Raw genomic sequence first — 20,626 nt, forward strand, 5'->3', positions numbered from 1 at the left:
AAATTTAATGAAAGGAGTAACGCGTTGGAAATGATTTAAGTGTTTATTTGCATATAGAATGGATAAGTGAGATCCGATCTAAAGTGGTCGCTCGAGACACGGATTCTAAAGCCAGGTGTAAACGGACGTACTTAGAGCTGTCCACTTGTGATCGGATCACCAAAATCGGATCTTAATGCAAGGTATAAACGGGGCCAAGGCGTCACTTTCTCCTTTTATTCGGGGTATTTGTGAGCTCGGAACCCCCTCTAGTGGAAGCAAGTAGTAGGTGTATCTTGGCTAAATCCATGTTTATAGATATGTAAAAATTTGATTCTCAGGACTACAGAGTTATTTAACAGCACTGGGCCATTGCATTAATAATCTAGGATCTTAAACGACATAGAAGTTGCATCGTCTGACTGAATATTTATGGTAGTAACTTTTAAAATTTAAATTTTGAAATTGTCCGTCATCAGACATACTTTCGGCTGATGACCCATCTACCCATGTGCACGAGAAGGATCTAATTAATGTCTTACTCATGAGGTGATGGTTAGAAGCAGAACTGGCCAAAATGATACGAATTGCCTCCCTAGCCTATTTAGCAGCCTACAAAACCATGATGTATGTGTCCTTATGCCCAGGAGTGCATTAAAGGTTTGTAAGTGTTTAACAGTGGGCTGAAGTACATCGCACAGCGTTGCGATAGTCATTGCGGTGTAAAAAAGGTGTTTTCTGTGCAAGGACACTTTCTTACGCCCTCCCTCCCTTCCTTCCTTTTTTCCTTCTGCAGTGTAAACTAGCGCAAATAACAGGGAAACTGGAGTGGCTAAACTTAACATGAATTTCAAAATAAAAGACATTTTAAAGCTGTTGATTTGTTAAAAAAAAAAAAAAAAAGAACTTTAAAGGCCCACACACCATATTCAGAACGTAGAGACTCAACTCAATATGTCTTGCTCAATATGACAAACAAAACAAAAACTTCTGTACCCTCAATATAGGGGTATTCTATAATCTATATTACTGTACCATTAAAAAATGTGCAGACATTAAAGCCTGAATCGCCTTTGTAGTAACCAGGGTCTGTTATGTACCAAGCCTCTTACTTACGGTAGGCCTAAAGTAATCACCCACTCACAAACTTTAAATTGTGTGGCTGGGAAAATAAAAACTTATCCACCTCAATGTGGAGGTAATTTCTAATGTACATTGCAGTACCTTTCAGGAAATGTGTAGCTATTGCGGCCTTAATTGCCTTTGAGGTAACCAGGGTATGTTATGTACCAAGCCTCTTACTTACTGTAACCTACAGTAATCACCCACTCACAAACTTCAAATTGTGTGGTTGGGAAAACAAAAACTTGTGCCCCTTCAGTATGGGGGTAATTTCTAATCTTCAGCGTGTCACTTTTCAGGAAATGTGTAGATATTGAGTCCTGAATTACCTTTGTAGCAAGCCAGTGGCCTGATGGTTAGAGAAGTGTGCTTGTGACCAAAATGTCACTGTTTCCCAAGACCAGCAGGAAGAACATCCACAGCCTTGGGAAAGGCTCTTAACCCCTGGGCACTGTTCCCGTGCCTAGTGGTTGTGTGCTGACTATCGCTCACTATTGGTGTGTGTAAGGATGTGCTAAATGTAGAGTTCAAATTCACTGCTCACAGTGTGTGTTCAGTCACAGAGATTTAATATTTAATTTGATTTCGTTTTAGTCATCATAGGCCAACTGTATGTTGCTGGGTCAGCATATGCTACAAGGTATTTTAATGTAGATTTGTGATTGTCCCCATATTACAGGTACAGAAGTCATTGTTTTTCTGAGCAAGACAGCCAAAACAATTGACTTTAGAACATTAATATTCAACGTTGATCACTCCATTGGTGCCTCTTTGCCCAGGTTACCATTCAAAGGATTTTCAGGCCCCAGAAAAGAATTTTTTTCTGATAATATCTTGATGATTATGGTTTAATATAATGTAACATAACATAATACATACTCTCATACAGATGCTTCATTTTAATAAGCCTATAACAGGTTGTTAATCCTGTTTGTACTATTTGTAAAAACTAACAAAAAAAGAATAAAGAAAAAAGGCAATTCATTCTTAAAACAGAGGAATTTTTTCACATATGTTATTTAACAGTTTTTAAGTATTTCACAGTTTCAGCACATGACAGGCATCTTTTTGTTGTTCACTGGTTTATTTATTCATTTTTGAATATGATACTCCCAGAAAGCAGTAATATATACTCTGTATTATGTCTATGTTGTAGCAGTCACTGTCACTATTATATATTTTCATTTGATACAGCAATCGTAAAATTTCGATGAAATTATATGTCAGTAAATATTTTCTCGTATCATTGTAGTTATAGTTGTGAAGGACTTCCAGCATAATACTCAACGAATGCCTCACACGGACTTTTTTCCTGACGAGATTTTTCCCAGAATTCCGAGAAATCTACAACCTTATTGTGGTCAGAAACTTCTTGTCACTAATGTAACGTACTCCTCCCCTATAGCCGGAAGTGGAACCGCACCATGAAAACTGTCCTCGTCTCCTCTTAAGCGTCCTTCATAGTAATATATTTTTGAAGTTGGTGAATGATGGAAACCTCACGTTCTAATTCACAGTTCGTTTACAAACGTAAGTGATGTTTTTAATCATCTGATGTATGCATTCGGTTTATTCCTCTTTATCTCAGTAAGGCAAAAAGCACAAAGCTTTGAGCGTTAGCTGCCAACAGTGACTCTTAAATGCATTGTTTTATTATAGTGTCAGATGAAGACACGACGAGACTGATAAAGCTGCGAGCCGCGAATGAAGCTCTTTTCACAGGGAGAAGAAATGCCGCCAAGCTTGGCTGGAGGTTAGTTTTATAGGAATCATGTTTGGTGACTGAGTGAAGAAATATGCACGGTCTCGACAGTCCACTGCAATACATCTCCTTCCCTCTAACAGGCTACAGTATTGAAATCGTCCACGCGTTGTTCTCTATTACAGCAGCTTAATCACCCGGTGAAAGGCATGGGCAGGGTCATGCTTGATTCATTATAACACATTCTTTATTTTCCAGGACGTATTTAGCAAATAACTTTCGAGTGCAAGTATTTAGCACTGTACACATGAGGCAAATCTAAGGCAAAATTGTTTATCAATTGGACGGATGCGTTTGCTCCTTAACAGTAGTCATGGTCCCTTTGTTTTTCTGCAGGGCAATCCTGAAGGAGATGGGTCTTGAGAAACAACTTTCAACTGACCAAGCATCTAAAAAATGGGACAATATGAAGAATAAGTACAAGGTTGAAATAAACAAATTTCCTTAATTTTAGAGTGCTTTTTTATTGCACAGTATAACAGCTAATTCATGGAAGGGGCAATTTAACCTTCTTTTACCCCTAGACTGTTATTGTATTTTCTGTCTGTAGGAAATGAGATATCTTCCACCTGAAACAGCTTCCTGTTGGCAGTGGTTTCCCTTAATGCATGAGGCTTTAGAGGGCAGACTTGCAGGTAGTGCTCCAGTCTTGTCAACTTCATCACTGGGTAATGACGAGGAATTTGCCCCAACCGCTGTGAAGAAAGCTCGTCGGTCACAGGGCAGGGTCGATGGTTTGGATTTCTTGGGGAAGATGGATGAGGGCACAGAAGCGGAAGTTGTGCTGCGAGACAGGACTGTGATGTCCTCCGAGGGATCGCCATCGGAAAGTGATACGGCTCTGAATGGAAGAGTGACGATGGAGAAAAACGAGTTTGCGTCAGACAGGCTGAGAGACAGTCTGGAGATGGAAAGAATCACCCTGAGACGGGACAGACAGCTGCTGGAGAGGGAGCAGGCTGAGCTGGACAGAGAGAGAATGATGCTGGAGAGAGAGAGAGGCCTCATAGAGAGAGAAAGAGCAGTGATAGAGAGAGACCGTGCTCTGTTGGAGAAAGACAGAGCAGCAGTGGACAGGGAACGGGCGTCTGTGGATCATGAGCAAGCAGTTTTAGAAAAGGACAGGGCAACCTTGGACAGGGAAAATGCTGCCCTGAGCAGAGAGAGAGAGGCCCTGAGACATGGCAAAATGATGGGGAAGATTAACTTGACCTCACTGGAGGCTGACCTACCGGAGACACTCGAGAGGAGGGAGAAATTCATTTACCTATTTGAGAGGCTTATTGAAAAACTTTGAACATTCATCCAAAACCAGTGGAGTTATACAAAAAAGTGCACACTAAGTTTTGCAGGAGCGTTTCCAAAAAAAAAAAAACCCACTTGTCAAAGCATATGATTTTATTCTGTATAATTTCGCTCTGTGCTGTGCCTTTTCTGCAAACAAACAAAAAAAACCCCTGCTTGATCTTGTTCAGCCAACAGCACAGTTATCCTCATTCAGTATGCACACAACATGTACACAGTGCTTACTGCCTGCACATTGGCATGGTGTGTGTGTGTGTGTGCGCGCATGAGAGAGACTTTGTAGAGCTGTGGTGTATGTTCACTCATAAAAAAAGTGTGTTTTACAGGTTGTGAAGCTGTCTGCTGGCGTGCCTGATTTGGCTGGTGGAGGCCTTGATAATTAGCTGATGAGTGGCCACAGGTGTGATGGTGTTGAACTTTAGCAGATATGTGCCTGATGAAATCTAAATATTTTCTATCTGCTCTCCTTCATATCAATTTAATGCTGGGCAGTCAAAACTCAGTCAACAACTGTGCCTGGAGGTTTTTGTCCAAACTATGTGCAACACCACCTAAGAGAGGTTACGTGATCTCAATTCCAGATGAGTAGAGGGGGACTAATTAAAGAAGTCAGGTACTGTAGAGCAGGTTTGAGTCAAATACCTGTGAACAATGCGGCTATCTTTTTCGTGAGTTTGACTCAAGTTTTTAAAGTAAACAGAAATCCTCTGCTTGTCAGCTCATTTTTTTAGATTCACAAAAGCCTCGTTTTAATGTTTAATTGCAGATCACCTAATTACCAACTCATGCTCAAATTTGAGTAACATTGTTTGGAAAATTACAACTAACCAGCTCTGAGACTGGGTTTACAGTGAGGTAACTTCTCACATCACATTACACCACGTTAAAAGGTTACCAAGACAATCCACGGTTATTATTTCATTGCCTGTTTAATTGTAAACAGAACATCCTTGATACTAACAACTCATTTACTGACCATATGTCATAAAAAGCAAGGTTTTTTTTTTTCCTTTTGCTCCCTGATAACAATAAACAACCACCGAGAAAAGCTTGTTCAAGTCAAGCTGAATAAGTGGAATGTTTTTTGCAGAATTAATGGTTAAAATCATTTCAGTATGCCATTAGCTGCCAAAAAGCTTAATCATTTTGTGATGGAAGAGGATGCTTTGAAGGCTTAGGGTGGAAAGAAGGGTGGATATGTAAGGAACACATTGGGCTGTCTCCTAGTCTATGTGAGGGTATACTCTGAACACAGATCCACTGCCATGGTCTGTGAATGTGATTCTAATCCTGACATTGCAAAGCTACATCTGGGTTACAGCCCCTAGATGTGTACTCTGAGCTGCCCAATTAGTTCATATAATTTCAAATTTCATGTATCCAGTTTCAAGTATCCCATCATGCAGTGTGATCAGAGACTTATGGACAGGTAAGAAGTAGAACACTTGCAGAAGGTGGAGTTATGTCTCTGTGGGTGGAGCCAGCGATGCTGATAACACCATGCATAGACCTTGAGAAGTGGAAGTGGTACACACTTAGCATACGCCAACATGAATGAAAGATTTCAGAAGTTCCTTGCATTTTGTTGTACTTATTGTAGTGAATAAATAAACAAACCAAGCAATGGGATTACTCACTTGGACACTGGCAGTAAACAGCATCAGTCACCAAAGGTATTGAATACTTAAAGTAAATCGAGGGCAGGGTACAACCTGTTCTACAGTATAGTTCGCCTTGTTCACAGTTGATGTTTCAGGCCCACGTCCCCTGTTGGTCCAGTGGTATGGCCTCAGGTGCAGTGTTTCCTGCCCCTGGAGGTCAATAGCACTGCAAGTGTTGGATCCCTCTCAACTCCAGTGCGCCTGATTCAACTCATCCGCTAATTACCAATGCTGTGCTGGGTGTTATGACCCTGAGTCATAAATGGGCATTATTTTCTGTGCTGCTATTTTTCTCCCCCTGCCTGTGTGTGGTGCTGTTTCCTCCCCTGTCTGGTGTGTTTTCCCCGTATGTCTCTCTGTGTCGTTAATGTGTTACTCTGCAGGTGGCGATCGGGGATTGGCCCACAGTTGACGGCGCCAGTTTTAAAAAGATGCGCCACCCAGATGCCGGTTGCCTCTCGTTTGTCCTGGCCACTTTGACCGTGTCTTTTCGTTGTGATTCAGTAACTCGTTGTGTGTGTTTTCCAGAGAGATTTGTTGTATAGTTTGTAGATCTTTATTTGTGTATTTGTAATTTTTGTTGTGATAGGTATTTGTTCGTTGTAAAATATTGTAGATAATTTTCGTATTAACAATTCGGGTAGTGGTAGGGGACGTGAAGCCATTTTTTGTTCACTCTCTTCTCCTGTTTTTCGTTAGGGAGTTAGGGAAGGTTTCTGTATTTTCTTTTCTTTTATTTTCGGGAAGTAGTTTATTTAGTTTGGAAAATATAGATTGTTTTGTTTGTTGTTTTGGCCGCGCTCACCCCCGAAGCTTTTTACTACTACTTGTTGTAAATAAATCACTTTTTGAATTGTATTCGCTGGCACGGGTTTTCAAAGGGAACAGGGAAAAGGGGGGGTCACTTTTGTTATGCTCGGTAACCCCTAGGCTGGGCATAACACTGGGGCAGAGGGAGGTGAGCAGATCAGTATTCCTCCAGGAGCAAGGCAGAGAAACTTTGCTCAAGAGAACACTGGAGACACCTCACTCCCAAACATGTGGGGGTGGAGCATGCAGTGTCCCTAACAGCCAGGCCCACAGGATTTCCCATGATCCACAGCTCTGTGTAAAATTGTGGTGAATATGCAAAGTGTCTCTGTCCTGCAATACTGGGGTATCTGCAAGTAAGGAGCTTCAGAGAGGACAGTATGGTTTATTTACGCACAGGTTAGTGGTACTTTCTTTTAAATTGCAAATGTGGCCAACAAATCTTCCTATTTTGTTCTTTCAGCTGTTAAAAATCCCTTTGTTCTGAGATGTTTTCATGTAATATGTGAGACGGAGAAATTCAAAATCAAGTTAGGAAATCAATGAGTCAGGAATTATAACCACAAAATAAAATTTACGCTGCGAATTTACTACTGCCCAAAGAGAGTGTCGAATCATACTCTAATGAGTCTGGAAACTTAAGTTGTCTACTAAATCTTATGTGTATTTGGCCACCATTGTTTGACTGTCAGTTACATAAGGTAATACTGACTCTTGGATATTCAGGAGAAACCATAGAAAGCTACATGTCAGTATGGGAATGAGAAATGAGAGTCACTAAACAACATAACGCAGCCATGCTGATAGCTGGAGAAGTTCAGAGAAGCCCTGTCAACTAATCGACATACAGAATGCTTTAGAATGGCCAGTGCCAACATGTACGGCCAGTGTAGACTCAAGACCGGTACAGACTGAGATGGGTCATTCTGCTGTAGCTCTATATAGGTTATTGGTCATTTTGAATGCACATGTCCATATGGTATCACCAAGTCATGATGAAATCCAAGTCGTTTTTCTTTACAGGATTTCTGAAAAAGTCACTGGTTTTTGTCCTAGTCATGTTCGTTTTACTTGCAACTAAACTCCTGACAATGAATTCTGAAAAGAACTTGGACAACACTGTTGGTGAGTTTTGCAGGAGTGCTCATCGATGGTACAACAGTTTCTGAATATGTTATTGGTTCAAAAATATCAGACAAAATCGGGCAGGCCCCCCTAAATGCCCTATATATACACTGTTTTTACTTTTTATCATGTGTGAATGGCAAACAGTGCTTATGTTAAATTAGTGTCCTGGAATATAAATGGTTGCGGAAATCCTGTGAAAAGGAAAAAGGTACTTTTATATTTGAAGCACAAACAAGCTGACATAGCATTTATTCAGGAGACACATCTAAAGGATGACGAGGTGAAAAAATTTAGAAGAGACTGGGTTGGGCAGGTTTACTATAGTTCCCTTTCTAGCAAACAGAATGGACTTTAAATTTTGGTGTACAAAAGGTTGACCACCTCAGTAGTTAAGGACATTAAGGTCACTAGTGGCAGAATTATTTGTGTTGAAACCATCATAAATGGCATGCAGCTAACACTGTGTTATATATATGCTCCTAAAAAAGATGATCCATCCTTTTTCCATGAGGTTAACAGTATTTTGGGAAATGCACAAGGGCAAATAATTTTGTCAGCAGATTTTAATCAGGTTTTAGATGGGGTGCTCAATAAAAGCAGATATTCAGGGTCCTCAGTACCAAAGGATAGGGCTGCCATTCACATGCTTATAGAGGACAATGGTTTGATCGATGTATGGTGATTAGTTAACCCAAGGGAAAGAGAATACACATTTTACTCACACTGCCACAAGTCCTATTCAAGAATTGACATTATTTTGATTTCTCAGAACCTAGCTCGTGCTGTCATTGCTAGGAACATTAATACAATCTCTCTGTCAGATCATGCCTCTGTCGAACTGTGTATAAATATAAATGCAGACAAACGTAGACGAAGCAGATGGAGAATGAATACAACTCTGCTACAGGACGAGACATTTGCTAAGGCTCTTGTGGATGATCTGTTATCATTTTTTGAGATCAATGTTGGTAGTAAAGACAGTGTGGCGATAGTTTGGGAGGCATCTGAAGCCTACATCAGAGGGCAAAATTATCGCACAAACTTCCAGGAGAAAAAGAGAAAGTATAGGTAAAATTAAGAAACTCGAGACAGAATTAAGTGAAATGGAAAAAGAATTGGCCAAACACTATTCTGAAAGCCTATTTAAAAATATTTGCAAATATAAATTTGATAATCACGAAATTTACAATAAGAAGTCAGAATATGCTCTGTTTTGACTTAAAACAATGTTTTATGAATCAGGGGAGAAAACGGGCAGGCTATTAGCCAGACAGCTAAAGGAACAAAGCCTCTCCCACATAATCCCAGCGATAAGAACAGGGGGCTTTCTTGTGACATCCTCAAAAGGAATTAATGATACTTTTAAAAAATTCTATGAGAATCTGTATAGATCATCTGGTACTCCAAATAAACTGCGCTGCAGCAATTTTTTACTAATATACACCTTCCAAATTTATCTTCTGAGCAAGCAGCTTTTCTCGATGAACCGGTGACACAGGAGGAGGTGAAACATGCTATCCTGACTATGAAAGCAGGGAAATCACCTGGAACCGATGGACTCCCTGTCAAGTACTATAAAAAATATATAGATATAATTACTCCAATACTAACAAATGTATTCCAAGTGGCTTTTCAAACTGGTTCAGTTCCACCAACACTTAACGAAGCACTTATCTCATTGATTCCTAAGGAAGGTAGAGACCATACAGATCCTGCTAATTTCCGACCAATCAGCCTCATTAATGTCGACAGTAAAATATTGGCGTTTTGTGGCCAGTAAAGTACTGGCTCTAAGGCTTGAAACGGTTTTGCCATGCATTATACATACTGACCAAGTAGGCTTTAGAAAGGCTAGATCCTCTACTGATAACCTACGAAGGCTTCTACACTTAATGTGGTTAAACTCTTCAAGCATGGTGCCAATGGCGGCCATCTCACTGGACGCTGAGAAGGCCTTTGACAGGGTCGAGTGGGATTTTTCATATGCGGCCCTGTCAGGGTTTGGTTTTGGTCCGGGGTTTAGTGCATGGATAAAACTAATGTACAACAATCCCAAAGCTGCAGTTATGACAAATGGTCTCATTTCCTCATTCTTTAATCTTTCCAGAGGAACACGGCAGGGATGCCCCCTCTCACCACTCTTATTTACAATTGCCTTGGAACCTTTGGTGGCAGCCATACGAGCACACCCAGCCATTAAGGCAGAGGACGGTGGTGGGAGTCAGCATAAGCTAATGCTTTACGCTGATGACATTCTGCTATTGACTAGTGATCCCAAAAATTCCCTACCGCCTTTAATGAATACCATTCATGACTACTCAAAGTTATCAGGTTATCAAATCAACTGGAACAAGTCTGAAGTGATGCCAATATCCAAACATTGCCACCCACAAGTAACAACACAATATAAATTTAGATGGATCCCAAAAGGCATGGTATATCTAGGTATCAAGCTTAGTCCAGACCTAGGTGAGATAATAACATTGAATTTTGAACCACTCCCTCAAAAAATTAAAACAAACCTTGGGGAAATGGGAGAAACTAAATTTGTCCTTATGGGGCAAAGTAAATGTTATTAAAATGATAATAGCCCCCCAGTTTAACTACATATCCATGATGCTGCCACTCAGCACACCTGATCACATTTTTAAACAATATGAGAATCTCATTAGAGACTTCCACTGGGCAGGGAGGAAACCCAAATTCAAGCTTAGCAAGATGTGTGCCCCTAAAGATAAAGGTGGCCTTAGCCTACCAGATGTGAGATTATATAGCTTGTCATTTGAAATGACTAAGACAGCCATCCACTGGAGGGAAAGTACATCTGGTTTGGATTGGGTCACTATAGAGAAGAGTCTTGCTGCACCATTTCATCCTATCAGTGTGATATCCCAACATTTGAGTGACACAAAAAAAGAAATCAATCCAATTATTAAACATTCTAGCGAGGTCTCGGGCGAAGGTACATAAAATGCATAAGATCTCACATTACAAACAGCGCTATGCCTCACTTTGGTTTAATCCAGAAGTACGAATAGGGAAGCAGAAAGTGTTTTGTAAACGGTGGCTAGACAATGGAATACATACAATCAGTGATCTTTATAAAGATGGTACATTTATGTCATTCTCTGAATTAGTTCAAAAGTACAAATTGCAAGAGAAGCAAGATTTTTGGAAGTATTTACAAATTAGACATTGTATCATTAGTAAGTTTCAGTCAGATGATGTAGATCATCCAATTGTTAAATATCTTGAAAACCCATTCAACCCTAAAGCGTCAACATTTTACCACAACTCAATTTATCTAATTAGTAGTACATGTGATAATTTGAGGATGATATGGCAGAGAGACCTTAATTGTGAAATTGACAAGGACGATTGGAAACAGATTATGGCCAATAATGGTAAATATATTAGGGAAGCTAGAGGGAATTTATTCAATATAAAATTTTGCACCGATATTACTGGACACCATGTAGGCTTTTTAAAATAGGATTAATAAATAGCAGTACGTGCTGGAAATGTAAACAAGAGATGGGCACCTTTCTCCATCTTATATGGGAATGCTCTAAGGCCAAACCATTCTGGGATGAAGTGTTGGAATTTTTGGAGACATGGGTGGGACAAACTTTACCGGTATCCCCACGCTTATGCCTTTTGGGAGATAAAACAGAAATACCAAATGTGACAAAAAGTGCATATTCAGTTCTGATGGTTGGGATAGTCTCAGCCGCTAGAATTATACTGAGACATTGGAAATCAACCACGCGTCCAACACTTCAAGAATGGAAAGTGCTAATGAGCGAAACAGCATCATATGAGGTTATGTTGGCTAGGATGGGGGGGAAAGGTTGCCAGGCATTGGAAATTTGGGATTATTTTATGGTTCATTTGACCTCTAACTAGAAGCTTGAATGTATGAATTGTTTTTTTCCCTCCCCTCCCTTCCTCCTCTGAAATATTTAAATACCAAAATTCCTGTGTGTTTAGTATGTACAACTTTATTTTCCTTTAACCAGGAGCACTTGTTTTTTTTTTTCACTGTTCTGCCATACCACTGTCTGACTTGTTTTTGTGAATGTTGTGCCACATGAGCGGTTCTGTACCATGTTTAAAATAAAAACTTAAATAACAAAAAACATTGCTGTTGTAAATGGTAACTGAATTTAAATGATGTAAACAGATAAGTATCAATAGGGATGCTTCTGGAAAGTCTCATGTCCAAGTCTGGTTTGGGGGTGTTTTTTTTTTTTTAAGGACATCAGACGATATTAAGACAGCCTTTTGAGACATACATATTGAGATTTCCAACTAAACATTAACAACTGAATGATTATTCCAGTGTGCAAACCTTTTTATATGCAGTGTGTCTTAGACTGAGAGAATTTCATAGGCGTTTTGTGGTCTGTCTGATCTGGACTAACCTTGCAGACCAAACCGGAAAACTAAACAGTACCAGGTCCTTTAATATGTCGTCTAGTCGTGAGTATTAATCTAATCTAACTTTCCCCACGCTACTTTCCATTCCTTCTAATAGCAACTGGTCATAGCCTGCGATAGTGCCCACTGCCTTTACACTCCATATGGTATTCATGAGCTGATGCCCGAATCACTGCCTGATCACCCGAACCACTGATAGAATTTTTGCACTCCATTGAGAACGTCTCTCTTATGGCATCTTTTGATGACGCAGCAACAAAGTAAAGTAACAAAACTAATTAATGCTATACATGAGCATCAAAGCATAAATATTAAGTGCAGCACTCCACTGTGGTGATTTACTGACAGAGCCGCTCTTTTAATAGACTTAATGAAGAAGCAAGGAAACTTACAAGTCAGCTCAGCAGTTCATACATTGCCACACTTCGCTTCCGAGACAACTGGGTGTTTGTTGGGAAAAAAGGAATTACGGGTCCAAGTCCTAATGAAGACGTAAGTCAGACCGTTAATGAAAAACAAAAAACAAAAAAACGGCTCGACATTCATATCTCGTAAATATACCCAGCAAGACAATATAAAATGCTTTATAACACAGCATTTTAATGTTGAATAACGAAGTATAAATTCAATATATATATTGTTCATTGGCAGCACATAAAGAACAACAAGAAAACCAACATGTACGACAACTGGCCGGGAGATACTAGAGACAAAGGGTTGCGTTCCGCACAACTGGACCATTGCTTTCAGTACTCATTCACCTCTCACCCTAAGATAAAAAATCACTGAATTATACTAGTCATAAAAACGGAGACGATCCAGGCTTTGATAAGTAACCCCATGAGATGAGATGAGATCCATTCTCTTCTTTGCGTAACCAGCAGAACGTGAAGGGAGGGTATACATCAGTCTAATGAGGTGGTGTGTCCAACCTTAAAGGTTACTAGATGATCTAACCATTTATCTGCTAACAAACGTTGGTTGTATGTATGGACATTTGCCAAGTGTTGCAAGAATGGGAAGGCAACTGATCCATTTGCAGTTTCTGTCTAAATCTGAGTTTTGTTTAATACCATACCAGTGACAAATGTGTCAAACGTGGCTAAATTTAGAAACAAAATACTAAATATGCTCAGAAAACAAACATTAGGTTGATGACATTTTCCCGTTTTGGATAAGAAAACTTTTCACCATTTTCTAAACTTCTTTCTCCTCCATGATTTTTGTAAGGACAACTAAGAGTGTAGTACCTCGCCACTTGCATTATATCCTAATAGTGTATGCGTCCATGGATTTGAGGCAGGCGATTTGAGCAGTGGTGCGGATCTGGATTTGTTCGAAGCTGTGCTTTTCTACTGCACTGTTGTCAGCACTGGAATCTCTCCTATAATGGCTATGATGACTCTTGTGTAGATATAGCTGCTCCCAGATCAGTAAAAGGGGACAACATCTAACAGGGTGTTGAGCTCCGAGGATTCCCGCCCACTTGTGCAATATCCCATCCCAGGGTGCATTTCGTCAAGTCATGGACCAAAATGGTGAGAAAGCCCCAGATAAGTCTAACAGTTTGCAATACAGTGCGTGTTTTAATTGTATTGAATGTAACGTCGTGCACGGACGCACCTGCTAATAATAACCAGGACTAGGAGGTTCCAGAAATGTGTTTAGTTCGTCATGAGTGCTTTTACAAGGACCTAATCACTGTGCTTCGGATTGCGGCCTGTAGTTTCTGTGAACTGTAGTAGCTGCCGAAATTGTATCTGCATGTTTAGCGCAACAAATTTTATCTAACCCCTGAGAATCCAGTGTAATCACTGAACCATAATCTCCCTAAGGTTTGCTTGTTAACGACGATGTAATAATATCGCCACTTAACAAAACGAACAGGACTTTCAGTTTGCGGCGGCCAGGAGTGTTCCCGCTTAACGTAAACCATATTTGCTCTCGGACATCCTCTGTTTTAAGCGGCGGTCCAACTCTGTTGATATTTTTGCCCGTTAGAATATCTTGCTCGTCTAAATACTCTCTTAAGGGTAGTCTGTACCTTAAACTTTGCAAATTTGCCTCGTAAAAATTACCCTGTCGAAGCGTCAACCTTGTGATCGGTACGTATTTAAAGGGATTGCGTGCCATCTAGTTGCTCACTGAGTGTTCAGCCACACATCAGTCTCCACACTGACGCTGCTTTGAGTAGCCACAGACCAGTGTTTTGCTGTTTTCTGTACTGATTTCATTTTCATATAAACATCATTAGAGCTGACCAGTTATTTCCATTTTGTCGTCCGTTACAGTAGACAATGATCTGCAAGGCACTGATGGTTCAGGGTCTCTTGGAGGACCCGATGTCCGTAAACGGATCCCCATTAAGCTACTCTCTAAACAGACTATACAAAGTAAGCCAGTTGCTAGGCCTCAGCGCCCAACCTCCAGGCTACCCTCCAAAGCACAAAGCGGTGGGGATGACGGTATGTCAGGTTTGATTATGTATTGTAGTGTATTAACCAGCTTCAGCTGAACAGTGGATTGCCAAAATACAACATGTCTTAATGCTGCATGACAGCTCATCAAGTTATTGGTTTAGTAACTTGTAAAATTTCTCTTTATGATGAATTTCGTCTTTCATACATAAAAAATTAGCTGTTCTTTGTGACTTACAGAGAGCTTCAGCTATAAGCAGGAGGAAAGGTTTGAATGCAAAGCTGGGGATGCCTTTGGTAGCCAACGGAGATTCCCTCAGCCCCTGGTCTGGGACTATGAGGTGTGGGATGCTGTACTTTTATGATGGTCACAGCATTGGCTCAGTATGGCAGTGTTTTGTTTCCCTCTTTGACTTAACTTCAAAAGCTGTGGATACAAGGACACACGCCCAGTGGAGTCCATAGTATTTTAGCTCATCATCTGTTTTGATATTAACATTTTAATTTAAACTGCCAATACATTTTTTTTAGTCATCATAAACTAATGATACTAAGATTATAAAACATTGTTTACAGTCTGCAAGAATCTGAAGGTATATTTCTGAGTGTTCCATACACTGAACTACAGAAAAATGACAGACAATGTTCTGTTTTGCTGAATGTGTTCTATTAATGTAACATTATTTTCACAGCTCAATTTGATTGGTGAAAAAGATGACAAACCTGCGCATTTCTGTGACAAATGTGGCCTGCCTATAAAGATATATGGACGTATGGTAAGAGAATGTTTCTCTTTTTTTCCAAACTTAATTGTTTTGCATCTGCAATTAAATTCTTTCTCTTACTGTATTGGATGCTCTCTTCATCTAAATTACTTCACATGCTTTCTTTTGCTGTATCACTAATCAGTTACACTGACTGCTACTCTGTGTAACTTCTCAGCCTTGGTTGGACAAGTCAGGAGCCTATTTTACAGCCTGTTGTTTTCCCTGGTGTTTTAAATGCCCAACATTAATGAAATGTGCTGTGTGTACCTCACTTTAGATGAGTGTCGTCTTTATTTCTGGTTATATGTTAACTGACTGTCCTTTGGTCTTATTTCCACAGATTCCATGTAAACATGTTTTCTGCTATGATTGTGCAGTGCTCTTTGAGAAGAAATGTGACAAAATGTGCCCAGGGTAAGCTAAAGATCTCTCTCTTTTTCTCTACCAACCATTCTATTTTTTACTCACTGTATACCACAATATTTCTTAGATGTACCTGACTATTACTTTACTGGTTTTAAAGCCTTCTGGATGCATGTGTTGCACTGTAATGACTGGAACATCATTAACCAATATATACACTTGGTTATACAGTAGTACACTCATTTGAGAGAGTTTTTTTTACACTGTAATATCTAGAAGTAGTAACTGTATAAAATATGCATCACACATGAGTTGGGTGGTTGACAGCCAAAAGTTTATCTTCTCATTTTGCTCTAATTCTAGACTTGTTTTATCTGTTTATTGTATGCTTGACTGCTTAAATGGTGTTGTGTTAATGACCACTCCATTTCCTTTACTAAATCCTAAGTTTAGTGTGTCTCTCTACAGCTGCACAGACCCAGTCCAGCGCATTGAGCAGTGCCAGCGTGGTTCCCTCTTCATGTGCAGCATTGTACAGGGCTGCAAGCGTACCTACCTCTCCCAGAGAGACCTACAGGCTCATATCAACCACCGCCACATGAAGGCTGGGAAGCCCGGGGGTTCACGCCCTGGACCTCTGCACCCAACCCCAGCCTCTGACCCCCCCGACCGCTTCCGCCTGCCTCCACCCCTACACCTGCCCAAATCGCACACCCTGATCCCTCCACCTCTGCCGGGCCACGAGGCCTACAGCCAGCAGCTGCCTGCCTCCCCTTCCTCCTCTGACCTGGGGCCTTCCTCTCGACCACTTGTGCAGGAAACCTTCCGCATTGCCACTGTTACCACGCGCAAGCACAGCAACCTCATCACTGTGCCCATTCAGGATGACTCAGGAAGCTCTGCCCCCTCCCCTCGTGAGCACCTCCCCCAGAACCCTCCCGGCCCTCACCATCACCCTGGTGACTACCCCGGCCAGCCAGTGGTGTCACACCCCCATCATATGATGGCCCCACCCCAGCAGCAGCACTATGGGCCCCCACCGCCTCCGCCTCCCCCCCTGAGCCATCCCATGCAGCATCCGCCACAAGGCACTGCTGCACCTCACATGTACAACCAGGCCCCGCCAATGACCACAGGACCGCCACCAATCAACCCTCCGCCAGGACACATCATTGGGCAGATGCCTCCCTTTTTGAACCACCCTCCACCAGGCCCTCTTCCCCAACATGGTGGCCCGCCCGTAAGTGCCCCTCCTCCCCACCACTATAACCCCAGCTCCATGCCACAGGACCAAGGCACTCTCAGCCCACCCTTTAGCCAGCCTGGGGGGTTGAGTCCAGGCATGTGGCCAGCTCCACGAGGCCCACACCCGCCCCGCATGCAGGGCCCACCGCCGCAAGGCCAGATGACTGGTCCACACCACCCCGATCAGTCCCGCTACAGACCCTATTATCAGTAAGAGAATGGTTCACACAGACAGTCTGAACAGAGAATTTGGCATGTGTTTCTCACTCTGAGTCCACTGCTAGAAGGCATGTGTATGTTTCTTTTCTGTGTAACTTGATATAATGTGTGATTATAATGTTCTTGTAATAAACATGTTCCTTGTACATAACAACACTTCATGGCTGAACTGTGATAAGCCAGTGATTGTCAGTGGTTATGGATGGGCAAAAAAAAAGATCTGATTTGGTATAGATCATTGAGCGGGCCCATGTTAAACAGTTTTGAGCAGTCAAGTTAAAATTTGTGGGGTTTTTCCACAGCATTTAAATGTTTAGTGGATGCTCATGTCCTCTAAAGTGATTTGCACGGATTTCTTTGTATTTCATAGACTTCTGGGATGAACTTTGGATTCAGTGCCTGCAGATTCACAGTTGTCTGTGTTCTCTGCCTCTGTAGTGCCCAGTGGTTATGTCTGTTTAAACAAAACAGGAAATTTAAATGGTTTTGATGTGTGTAATTATTATTTGTCTTTTTTATGACTACTGTCTGAATCCACAGTTAAACACATGCAAGTAAAATGTTTAAAGTGTATTTAAAGTGACCTTTAATGACTAATAGAGAGAAATTCTTACATTTATTTGCGCTCCTGCACAGTCCTCAGCATCATGAGTGCGGGTGCTCTGACGGACCCACAAGTCGGAGGGAGCTTTGGAAATAGTCTTGTGATTTCACTTTTATGTGTTAAAGAAGAACAGGGGGGTATTCCAGAAAGCAGGTTTAACAAACTGAGTTTAATCCTGAACTCTGCGTTGATGAACCCTGAGATGGGAAACTGAGTTTTTGGTTCCAGAAAAGCTAATCTGAGTTAGTTCAATCAACTCTGAGTATGTTAACTCTGATTTAAGCGCGTGCATGACAATCATAAAAAGCCATCGTCAATGGAGCTCTGATACTACAATTCACCATGGCAACCGGTGAAAACAAAAGTCGTTTGAAATATAAAAACATAGTTCAAACAGGTAAGGCACATTTTGCTTAGGCCTATAGGTTCATGATGTACCTCATTTTGGTTTTTATCATATTTTGCCAATAATAGTAGTTTGTACTGAAACAGAATGCTCTTCTTCATCACAGGATGATAATGAAGACACGTTGTCTGCTGCAACAGAGAGGGATTCAGAAAGGCCTACAGTGGTTTACATCTTAATATTATGTATGGTAGCTACTGATATTTCTCTCCCCATTTAAATGTTTTTACATTCTTGTGTGGAAGTTTGAGTTTAAAATGCACATTGAAGTGGTGACACGTTCTTATCCTTTTTAACAGCGCATGACTGGGTTTTACAAGGTGTCTATCAACCCCCACAGCACAGATTGACACAGTGAGATGTTCAGTAAATGCCACGTTAATTCTGCTTGTAGAACTGTAGAATTTAATGTCAACCTTATGTTTTCTCAGTTACCGATTAAGGAGTTGTAAAAAAATGCATCTCCTGAATAAAATGGCTAAAACTGACTTAGAAATGGTGTACTTGTAGCGGCAGATTAAAAGGGCCTATCTTGAAATTGAATTATTGGAACACCGCTTAGAGGTGGGTGCATGGTCACAGGTGAATTGTTAGTTGTTGGAACAGTCTAAATATAGTACTTGTTGCATTTACATTTGTAGGAAGTAAAGAAGACCAAATGAAATGTGACTGATTTTTCTTTATTTGACTGTGGAGGGTGGTGGTATCTTAATCTGTGAAATGTTATTGGCAAATTATGTCTCGGACGGCTCCTCTATCCAGGACATCTGCAGGGTGGATGGGACTGTCTTCCTCAGGGTTGTTCACTTGTGCGGCAGGGTGCTGCTCTCCTCTAATTGTGGCAATATTATGAAAAAAACAACACATGACAAAATAATGTCACATGCCATCTCTGGGGTTACCCTGAGTTTATGCAGACACTGGAGCCGGGCTTTGAGCATGCCTATTGTCATCTCAACCCGGGCTCTAGTCCTGCAGTGGGCCACACTGAAACTTTGTTGGGGGCCCAGCTCAGGGTCAGGGTAAGGGCTCAACAGAGAGGGCTGGCATGGGTACTCTCTGTCACCAAGCAGGTGACATACATTCGTGAATGTATCATTAGTGTACCCTGAGCACCAGATTTGCACATGGTAAGTAAAGCTTTGCACAAATATCATTCCCTTGCCTCCCTCTTTTAACACCTTTAAAATGTATCAACTATATAATTACAGGAGAGTTTGATGGCCATTGATGATGGCTTTTTATGATTGTCATGCACGGCAGAGCCGTTGAGAGAGTTGTGACACTGATTGATCTCGCCGCTACGCGATCACGTGGTTCATGTACACCTTCAATAGTTCCAAACAAACCACGCGCTGTCAAGTTCTCTGTAGGACAGACAGCACTGTAAGCGATATCAAACGGTAAATATTAAAATATTAAACCATTTGTGTGTATTATTAACTGCCTTTACACTTACTGTCTATATGTTAATGTCAGTTTGGTATGTGGAGTGACAATCAGTTTATCATTTATTTATATCATTTTTGTTTTTGGAGGGAAAGAGCTCGTTCATGTTAACATACATTAAGTTAGCATACCTTACATAACGCAAGATCCTGGAGTAGATGGATTTAATTATTTAGCGTGAATCGACCTCCCTTCACTTTCCTGAGGATTTCAAATATTAAACAGGTTTGGCAGATACTAAGCATCAGTTATGTTCTTGTTTTCGTAATATTTTTCTGCATTGAGCAGACACAAAAAGACACTACCCTACATCACTTACCTGCATTGTCAAAGATCAAACATTTGATGTTGGAATGTGTTACTGAGTGGGCATTCAGTCTGTTGGTGTCCAGGTTTCTGATGAGACGAAAATGGCAACCCTAGCTCCACCACGCATCACTGATATTATTTTAAGACTTTCACATACAACATAACAATGTACCATAACAAATAAATATCAACGAATGCCAATAACTGCTCAAATTAAATAAGCGAGTTTGGTCAATAGTGCAAAACATACAAGGCAACCAACTGCATTCAAGAAAACAATTGTAACACATGTTATGGCCCGGCTGATGAGACCACAACATAAAAAGGAGACTGACAAATATTTAGGTTTTAAATAAATAATAGAATTTATTAATTTATCCCCCTGTTAGCACCACAGCCTCTGCACTGCCACTGCAGGACTAGTGGGGGTGCTGAGGGTTGTAACACCTCCCTCCCTAAAAGGGCTCCTTCATTGAGACCTACAACAAAACACAAAAAGACCTCCTGTGACCACTCCAGTCATACCCCATATCCCCCTTTTCCTCTGCATCCTTGCTTCTGCTGACAAGGGAACACACACACTGAAATTACAACGCTGTCTAAAATTAGGAGCACAATCTAAATTATCACCCTCTGAATG

General features: G+C 40.9%; 2 protein-coding genes across 4 annotated transcripts; both read left to right on the top strand.

Annotated features, from left to right (window-relative positions):
• Window positions 1-2,591: 2,591 nt before the first annotated feature.
• LOC115804742 (uncharacterized) lies at window positions 2,592-4,160 on the top strand. The gene is made up of 4 exons (XM_030765244.1): window positions 2,592-2,631; window positions 2,761-2,854; window positions 3,200-3,287; window positions 3,414-4,160. The coding sequence occupies exons 1-4, from the start codon at window positions 2,592-2,594 to the stop codon at window positions 4,158-4,160; spliced, it is 969 nt and encodes a 322-aa protein (XP_030621104.1).
• Window positions 4,161-13,718: 9,558 nt separating this feature from the next.
• On the top strand, window positions 13,719-17,355 carry LOC115805268 (E3 ubiquitin-protein ligase Hakai). Of its 3 annotated transcripts, none has more exons than XM_030765804.1 (6): window positions 13,719-13,745; window positions 14,499-14,672; window positions 14,865-14,965; window positions 15,317-15,400; window positions 15,732-15,805; window positions 16,208-17,355. In XM_030765804.1, the coding sequence occupies exons 1-6, from the start codon at window positions 13,733-13,735 to the stop codon at window positions 17,211-17,213; spliced, it is 1,452 nt and encodes a 483-aa protein (XP_030621664.1). In that variant the 5' UTR covers window positions 13,719-13,732; the 3' UTR covers window positions 17,214-17,355. The 3 variants fall into 3 exon arrangements, with proteins under 3 accessions (XP_030621664.1, XP_030621666.1, XP_030621667.1); XM_030765806.1 differs by having other exon boundaries at window positions 16,223-17,355; XM_030765807.1 differs by having other exon boundaries at window positions 13,733-13,745; window positions 14,502-14,660.
• Window positions 17,356-20,626: the final 3,271 nt, after the last annotated feature.

Source organism: Chanos chanos, chromosome 2, assembly GCF_902362185.1.
Source record: "Chanos chanos chromosome 2, fChaCha1.1, whole genome shotgun sequence".
NCBI classification, from domain to species: Eukaryota; Metazoa; Chordata; class Actinopteri; order Gonorynchiformes; family Chanidae; genus Chanos; species Chanos chanos.

Bases quoted from the DNA above. Each gene is read 5' to 3' on its own strand.
- LOC115805268 (XM_030765804.1), top strand. The intron at 14,673-14,864 runs GTATGTCAGGTT...TGTGACTTACAG, and splicing joins ACAAAGCGGTGGGGATGACG to AGAGCTTCAGCTATAAGCAG. The intron at 14,966-15,316 runs GTGTGGGATGCT...TTATTTTCACAG, and splicing joins CCCTGGTCTGGGACTATGAG to CTCAATTTGATTGGTGAAAA.
- LOC115804742 (XM_030765244.1), top strand. From the start codon at position 2,592: ATGGAAACCTCACGTTCTAATTCACAGTTCGTTTACAAAC. The intron at 2,855-3,199 runs GTTAGTTTTATA...GTTTTTCTGCAG, and splicing joins GCCGCCAAGCTTGGCTGGAG to GGCAATCCTGAAGGAGATGG. The intron at 3,288-3,413 runs GTTGAAATAAAC...TTCTGTCTGTAG, and splicing joins ATATGAAGAATAAGTACAAG to GAAATGAGATATCTTCCACC.